At 53.3% G+C, this 8,501-nt stretch overlaps 1 protein-coding gene across 1 annotated transcript in view; it reads left to right on the top strand.

The window, feature by feature from the left end:
• The window catches only part of SHANK2 (SH3 and multiple ankyrin repeat domains 2), a 669,522-nt gene that overhangs the window by 56,343 nt on the left and 604,678 nt on the right, over positions 1-8,501 (top strand). Inside the window, exon 3 of the mRNA XM_011987076.1 lies at positions 4,207-4,425. Within this exon, the coding sequence (XP_011842466.1) occupies positions 4,219-4,425 (207 nt within the window). The 5' untranslated portion in view covers positions 4,207-4,218. The remainder of the gene's footprint in view (positions 1-4,206; positions 4,426-8,501) is intronic.

Here is an 8,501-nt window from a genome sequence, read left to right as displayed (position 1 = left end):
GTGTTAGCCAGGATGGTCTCGATCTCCTGACCTCGTGATCCGCCCACCTCGGCCTCCCAAAGTGCTGGGATTACAGGCTTGAGCCACCGCGCCCGGCCAGAACCGCAGTTTTCTAACGTTGCAATGGAACCTGGATCCCTTGAATATTCTATTCCAGTTCCACAGATTCCCATGGAGTGCTGTCAGTCCTGCAGCCGTTGACCCCGAGTTTACATGTCTGTAGAAGGCACCAGGGAAGCCTCGGGGTTCTCACTGCCTTGAGGACAAGCGCATTTTACACACATGAATGCACAAAATCAATGAGCAGTCACAAAATCTCGGTTTCCATGTGTTTCACATACAGGGTGTGTGTCAGAAATTCCATATAAATAAAAATATTCTTTTGGTGAAAAAGTATCTTAAATCAGAGTTCAGCAGAGGAAACTCTTGCACTTTTTTTGTGTTGCTGTCATTGTTTATTTTTTGAGACAGAGTCTCTGTTGCCCAGGCTGGAGTGCAGTGGCGCCATCTCAGCTCACTACAAACTCCGCCTCGCAGGTTCAAGCGATTCTCCTGCCTCAGCCTCCTGAGTAGCTGGGATTACAGGCTGCCCATCACCGCACCCGGCTAACTTTTCTATTTTTAGTGAAGATGAGGTTTTACCATGTTGACCAGGCTGGTCTTGAACCCCTGACTGACCTCAGGTGATCCACCCTCCTTGGCCTCTCAAAGTGCTAGGATTACCGGTGTGAGCCACTGCGCCCAGCTGAACTCTTGCACTTTTAAAGGTGTTTACGAAAGGTTTTGCAACTCTAACCTTGACAAAGTCAGCTCTGGCCGTGAGGTTTTTTTGTTTGTTTTTATTACGTATCTTCTCTCCCAGGTCAGCTTTCATATTTTCACAGTGGCTGAAATAATTAGTGGAAAAGTCTGTCTACCTTTTCATCAGAGGTACTGGAGGACGCATGAGCTGGTTGAGGATTTTAGGTTTTCTTGGAGCAAGTTAGCAGCAAAATGCCGAGGCTCTGTTGAACTTGCTTTGACTGTGATGATTTTCTTGTCTCCTCATTAGTCTACCCCAGCAGGGCCAATGAGAGAAACACACACTAAGAGTCATTGAAGTTCACGGACCTGGGGTTTTATAGCCTCTCTGCTGACCCGCCCGAGAGATTAGTTACACAGAGAACGGTTGCCCGGGTTGGGGAGTAATCTTCCCCTCCCCTGAGCTGGGACTGGCTTTTCCTGGGGAAGCCAGGATTTCAGATTGTATCTTGGTCTTTGCTTTCATTCTCTCTGCGGAGCCTTCCGGCATGCTGGTCTTCACGGGGTTAGAGAACTCAGCACAGCCCACCCCGGCTCTCCCATGGTGTTGCCAGATAAAATACAGCGCACCCAGTTCTGCCTGAATTTCAGATGAACAACAGAGCGTTTTTTAGTATAAGTATGTCCCGTGCAATTATTTGGGGCATGCAGTCAAGTGTCTTTGTGGTTTGTCTGAAATGTAGACGGGACTTGCGCCGTCTGCCTGGCCCGGTGGTTCTCCCCGGGAGTTAATAATTAAATGTTTTCCCAGGCAGTGATCAGGTGTCTGCTGTTCCCAGGGAGCTGCTAATCAGGTTACTCAAGCCCCTTACGAAGGTCAAGACCCTCTCGGTCAGATCTCTGGCCATGCGCTCCCAGGACGGTTCTGCAAAGAGCCTGGGTGGTGTGACCCAGCCTTCTCTTCTCTGCTCCCCCTGCTTCTGCGCGAAATCCTGGTTCCTCTTTGGACCCAGCACCGGGGCTCTTCTGCACCGTGGTTTGGGAGCAGACGTGCTTGTTTGTGACCATCACCCCTGGAGCCAGTGCCGGGGGACATGGTCCTAGTGGGCGATGATGTCCGCCGGCAGCAGTGGGGGCTATAGCCCCAGGAGCCCCTCTTTGCTGTCTTTCCTGTTGTGGGCTGTTGTTTTTGTTCCTGGACTCAGGTCCTGCTATAGATGTATACTATGTCGCCTGCAAAGTAATCTGTTAAACACAGTGAATTTCCGGCCAGGCGCGGTGGCTCATGCCTGTAATTCTAGCACCTTGGGAGGTAGAGGCAGGTGGATCACTTGAGGTCAGGTGTTTGAGACCAGCCTGGCCAACATGGTGAAATCCCGTCTCTACTAAAAATACAAAAAATGAGCCAGGCGTGGTGGCAGGTATTTGTGTAATCCCAGCTACTTGGGAGGCTGAGGCAGGAGAATGGCTTGAACCCGGGAGGCGGAGGTTGCAGTGGGCTGAGATTGCACCACTGCACTCCAGCCTGGGTGATAGAGTGAGACTCTGTCTCAGTAAAAAACAAGCAAAGTGAATTTCCAACGTTTATACATTTCACATTCTTGCATCAAATCTGCCATGTCTAAAAGATACCTGCAGGCCTGGCAACACCAGATCTGCCTTCCTACCTACCGGCTGTGGCCGGAGTGGGAATGCTGCCGCCTGGCTGATTTGGGGACCATGTTCTGCCAGCGTCGCCCCCTTCGTGCCCCCTGACTGCTCTCCTGGGCATCTGCGATCCGGAGCCCTGGCCTCCCACCCAGCGTGTGTTCACTGGGTGCCCACTCTCCACTGAGGGAGGCTTCCTACACATGCCCCCCTGGAAGCAGCTTGGAGCCTGGACAGTCTTTCGCCTGCTCTTGCCAGTCAGACATTATCTGACCTGAGCAGGGACAGAACCAATGTGGGCCGTGTCTGCTCTATGCCAGAGCTCTGAGCTCGGGGCTCCCACCCTGCCATTTTTCAGATGTTGACGCTGAGGCTGGCCCCGCTACCACACTAGGCTTCTTTCTGCATTCATGGGTGACATGAGCTCTGTGTAGCTTTGACTCCACTTAAGAAGGGCACCTTTCTCCTTCACCCTCATGCCTGCACTGCTTTCTAACCCAGCAGGGCCCAGGAGAATGAGGACGGAGAATAAAAACAGGTGGAATGGGGTGGCATCGCACCCACGGATGGAGGTTGATACCTGATGAGGAGTGGCTGCTGTCAGGTTTCTGGGCAGCAGAGCTGAGGGCGAGGCCGGAGTGCCTGCTGAGGACATAGTTCCAGCGCCCTCCGCTACCTGGCAGGCTCTTCCCACGCTGGAGGAGTGCTGGGAGCCAGCAGCAGGTATCAGCTTTCTCCTAATTGGACATAGAGCGTTGGTTCCTGGTGAACTGCCCGTGGCCTCCATGGGACATCCCTGAACACTCACAGGGTCCCCCAGTTATAAAACGCTAGCACAGGGTCTGTGAACCTACACTTCTGCTGCCAGGGTCCAGGGCTGATGGGGCAGGTGAGGTGAGCTGGGTGCAGGGTGAGCCTCACTGTACCTCGATGGGGAGGGGCGGCAGCACCTGTTGTGCAGAGGGCATGACGAGGTGGGGCTGGGTGAATCATGTTGCTCCTGCCCCATCGAGAGGGCCGCGTGGCCCAGTGTCCACATGGTTGCCAGGTGGGTGGAGTGGGCCCAGGAGGCAGGAGCCTGTGATTTTTCTAGAGATGACTGAAATCCAGATGTTCTGTGAAAACTCTAAGTTCAGGATTTTTATTGCACTTGACCTTGAGGAAGTTGCGCTCTCAGCTGCCCCTGCCTCTTGGGGACCCCCGAGTCTGATGGCTGCAGTCTGCTCATGACTTGGGTTCCTCTCCAGTCCTGGTCTGGGAGGTTCTGTCATCTGTGAGCCTGGCCCTGGCTTTTTGTTCTGTTTTTACGTGGTACCTATCATTGCCCTGTGTTTGAAGCAGAGGGGGTTATTATAGCATGAACTTGCTGCCGTTCTGACCTGTGTTGCTTCCTCTCCAGCAGCTCTGTCCTCCAAGGAAAACAAAAGGCAGCCTTTTTTCTTACCTTGGGCAGCTCAGACGGCCTCAGTGGCCCTCTGCTTCATCTTTGTAAGCTGTGGTCATCCCCATGGCTAGCTCAGGCTCCTTTTGAGTGCTGGGGTTTCATGGCTCTGGTACCAGAGTTTGCAGGGTTTTTCTGGATCCTGGCTGCTGCCTCTTGCTCAGGCTCCAGGGGGAGCAGGCAGTGCTGACTCGTGTCCGCCCTTTGGGATTTGTACGTGTGCGCACACGGGGCCCTCGGCTGGCAGTCACACCAGCAAACACGACCGTGAAAGCGAGTCCACCACGTGTGTTCCAGTGCCAGCGTCCACCTTGCCCCTGGGTCTTCTTTCATTTTCACATTTCTTGTTCTTTGTCTTCCTTCTTCCCACTTTGAAGACGCAGGCAGCCATGCCGCGCAGCCCAACATCCAGTGAGGACGAGATGGCCCAGAGCTTCTCCGACTACTCCGTGGGGTCGGAGTCAGACAGCTCCAAAGAAGAGACCATCTATGACACAATCCGGGCCACTGCGGAGAAGCCGGGCGGTGCCAGGACGGAGGAGAGCCAGGGCAACACGCTGGTGATCCGCGTCATCATCCATGACCTGCAGCAGACGGTGAGCCTTGTGGTCTGCCCTTTGGTTCCCATCTGGACGATGTCACCTGTGGCTTGAACACCAGAGGGCTGCTCTGGTCCTCCCCGGACCCGCGGTCCCGACTGCTCCAGGCACACCGTGCTCCTTCCTTGCTCCATACTTCTGCCCCACTCCCCGCAGGCTCCCTCCTGTGCCCGCCTCCCCTCCCTGCTACCACTGGCCTCACATCATGCTGTCACGGTCACTGTCCCCGCCTCCATCCACAAACATTCTCTGAGCATCTGCTGTGTACCAGACCTGAGGCAAGGGGCCCAGAGATGGAGAGGAGCATTTCACAGCCTCACAGAGGAAACCCAGGCAGCAGGCGCACCTGCAACTGGCTTCTAGCGCCAAGTGCAGGAGGCTCTGAGGCCTGGCCCTGCCTCTTCCTGGTGCCGGACTCCACCGTGCCTGAGGGGCAGCGTCCCATGCTCCCCCACTTCCAGGGGATACAGCTCTGAGCACTCCTCCCCACATGGCTATTGTCCTGCCTCCTCCTGTCCCTCCAGCCCTGGGCCCAGTGTCATTCCTGTGCCCCCCAGAGCCCTCAGGCTGCCCTGGCCCACGCTGGCTGGGCCCTGGACGTCTGTCCTTATGCCTGGGGGTCCCCGTTGTTGGATTTGCCTCCCCGAGGAGGACGATGGCCCCTGGGAACTGGGGCTGCCTGTAAAGGGGACCTTCGTGTGCAGAGGAAGGGGTGTGGCTTCATCCTCTGCCTGAATCCACCTGAGCAAGCTGGGGGCCGGTCGCCCAGCCGCGTTCCCTCTTCCTCACAGCAGGGACTGTGCCGCATGTGGTCTCAATCGGAGGTGTGGGACAGAGCTGGAAGCGTGGAGCAAAAGTCATGGTTGCGGACAGGCGCCTAGTAGGGTTGGCCTGTGAGCATTTCACACGCCGTCTGTCCACCTGGGGAAGGCGGGTGGGGGTGACAGTAGTAGGGGCAGTTGGTACGAAGCCTTTTTGCTGTGGAGTAGAACATGGTGGACATCTAAGCATTAGGACTCAGAGGGGCATCTGGGTGAGGCTCCTGACAGTCTCCACCTGTGCTTTCTAGAAGGGTCTCCCGGGGCCTCAGTGGGCTGGGAGGACCCTTCTCATTTTAGCTTTGGGTGAAAGGAACAGGGAGAGGTGGGCTGGCGGTGTAGGCTGCTGCAGGTGCTTGAGGAGGCGAGCCCAGTGCTCCGTATCCACCCCGACCTCTGAGTACAGTCTCCTGTCCCCAGCCACGATGGGGAAGGGAGGCCCAGGTGCTGGAGATCAGGGAAGCGTTGTGCTGCCCACTGGCTGAGTGTTGCTGGTGCCTCACTTGGTGCCCATCCAGGGTGCCAGCTCCTGGTGCTGTGGAGGAGCTAAGAGATGCTCTGGAGTTGGCACCTCTCAGGGCTTGGTCCCCAGTGAGGGCTAAATGTATCTCCTCTTCCCCCAGAGCCAGCAGCTTGTGGTCCAGCAGGGACCCTCTGCTCAGCCCACCCCCAGCCCTGCTCCTTCTGGGAGAGATGCTAACTGGGCTGAGGGGGCTAACGCGTGCCCTCTAGGGATGCGCTCAGCCAAGTGGCTTCACCGTCTAGGACAAGCTTGTCCAAACCAAGGCCCGTGGGCCACATGCAGCCCAGGACGGCTTTGAAAGTGACTCAACACAAATGCATAAACTCTCTTAAAATATTCTGAGAGGTTTTTTTGTGTTTTTTTTGCAACTTTTTTTTTTTTCTTTTTAGCTTATCAGCTCTCTCTAGTGTTAGTGTATTTTATGTGTAGCCTAAGACAATTCTTCTTCCCATGTGGCCCAGGGAAGCCAAAAGATTAGACACCCATGGTGGGGGAAGCTTAGGGTGGCCTGATGCCCCAGAGCTAATCTGGCCATGCCATGGGGCCCAGGGGCTGCCCTGGTAGTACAAAGGCTGTTCAGGAGGATAGGTGTGGTCTTTTGGAGTTCCTTCTTCTGTGTTATTTAATACCTCTTATAAAAGCTATAAATGATTGTTATGTAAAGATCAAGTAATGCAGGGAAGCACAAATGCCAGACTCAGCAATGGAGGTCACGTCAACACTCGCGGACCCCCATTCCGACATGCCCCTCTGCGGGATTACAGGCGATGGGTGGATGTGTATATGGATAGAAATACCTTGGTAAATGTGGGCTCAAACCACACACGCTCTTAAGAAATGAACATCATCAATGTTATTTTATTTGAGTATAAGAGGAGAAAAAGATGGTGAAGGAAATGCTGCTTTTATTTTATTTATTTTTTTATCACAAGAGACTTTTTTCCAGCTAAATCTGTGAAGTTAAAAGAAGTGATTGTGAAACATTGGAAGGCTGGAATTTTTTTTTTATTATTATAGTTTTTTCACTTCTCACTGTGTCTTCTTCCTATATGGTTTAGGGGTACATTAAGCTCATTGCTGTAATAAAAGGCCTCCAAATGTCAGGCACTTAATGTATCAATGCTTTACTTTTTTCTCTTTTCTCAGTCCACCTGGTTTGGCAGGAGGGACAGGTGGGAAGTTCTGATCCATACTGACATTCAGGGACCCAGACTCTTTCCGTTCGATAGCTGGACCATTCCCTGGAGCTCCGGAATGTTCCACAGAGTCCTCTGTATCTGCCCAGAAGATAAGAGGTAGAGAGAGAACTTGTAAAGTGCATCATCTTCCCTGGTTTCATGAGGAGGTTGCACCTGACTGCAGAGTAGGCTGGGAAACGCAGTGGAGGTCTGAGCCCAGGAAGAAGAGGGCATCAGTTTGGTGAATGAGTAGCTAGTTATGTATGCAAGGGTGCACCCACGCGCACACACACACTTCTCCTCCCCCACCTCCTGAGCCTTGTTGGGTGTGGACAGTGACTTTTCGCACACTGTCACACTCCCTCCCACTTACTATCCACCATGCCTCCAGGGCGCGCAGCCACTCTGTCTCTCTTGAGGGGGTCACTGCCGTCAGTTGCCTTTGCAATGGCCTTTTCTTTTGCCAGATCCTTTTCTGGTTGTTGTTTTGCCTTTAATGGGAGGAAATTCATTGTTCAGTGGGTTTTTTTAGGAAGAGTTCCTGAGAGCAGCGCTTTCTCAGCGAATGGACGGTCGATGCTCATTATCTGTGGTACCTGTGTTCTAAAAAGCTGCCACAGATGCTGAATGAGTGACGCCTTGGCCATGGCTCCCAGAGTAAGTGCAGTGTTTGATTCCTACAAGCCCCTGGTCGCATGTTTGACCATAGGTCAGTACGCAATCTTGCTTTATGTGCGTTGCTGTTTAAAGATGCCTTATTTAATATGTAATGGTGATTCATTAACATGGAACTCACAGCCAACAGTGCTCTCACGCAGGCCTCAGTGAAGCTTCTCTGGCACGTTTTTGGTGTGAAGCTCATGACAACCTTCTTGCCTTAGGGACAAGTAGACAGCACTTCAGCCCTTCGCTAGGGCCCTCTTAAATGGCAAAATCACCAAGAAAAAGCACAAACAATGTGAGAATCATGACACTCTGTGGGCTGCAGTCAGATGCTTGTTTGCAAGGTGAGAGCTGAGACAGGAAGTTGGACCACCACCTTGTTCACCCTCCCGTGGGAACCCGCGCGTCGGGCAACTGAAACCTTTGGCTGTTTTGTGCGAAAGGCATTGCTTCTGGGGTTACAAATAAATTTTAGCAAGTAGGCACACCCCCAATCCAAAATTCATGCATAGTGAGGATTGGCTGTGTTTTGAAAATGTCAACGCGTTCCCTCCGGCTTGAAAACTCTTTTCTTCTGTGGGTTTTTTGTTTGTTTGTTTTTTGAGACAGAGTCTCACTCTGTCACCCAGGCTGGTGTGCAGTGGCGCGATCTCCACTCACTGCAACCTCCACCTCCCGGGATCAAGTGGTTCTCCTGTCTCAGCCTCCCAAGTAACTGTGATTACAGGTGCCTGCCGCCACGCCCGGCTAATTTTTTGTATTTTTTAGTAGAGACGGGATTTCACCATGTTGCCCAGGCTGGTCTTGAACTCCTGACCTCAGGTGATCCACCTGCCTCAGTCTCCCAAAGTGCTGGGATTGCAGGCATGAGCCACCATACCTGACCTCCTC

Source organism: Mandrillus leucophaeus, unplaced genomic scaffold, assembly GCF_000951045.1.
Source record: "Mandrillus leucophaeus isolate KB7577 unplaced genomic scaffold, Mleu.le_1.0 Scaffold30, whole genome shotgun sequence".
Classification (NCBI taxonomy): domain Eukaryota; kingdom Metazoa; phylum Chordata; class Mammalia; order Primates; family Cercopithecidae; genus Mandrillus; species Mandrillus leucophaeus.
The sequence above is the reverse complement of the archived record's forward strand: the minus strand, read 5'-3'. Positions and strand labels throughout refer to the sequence as shown.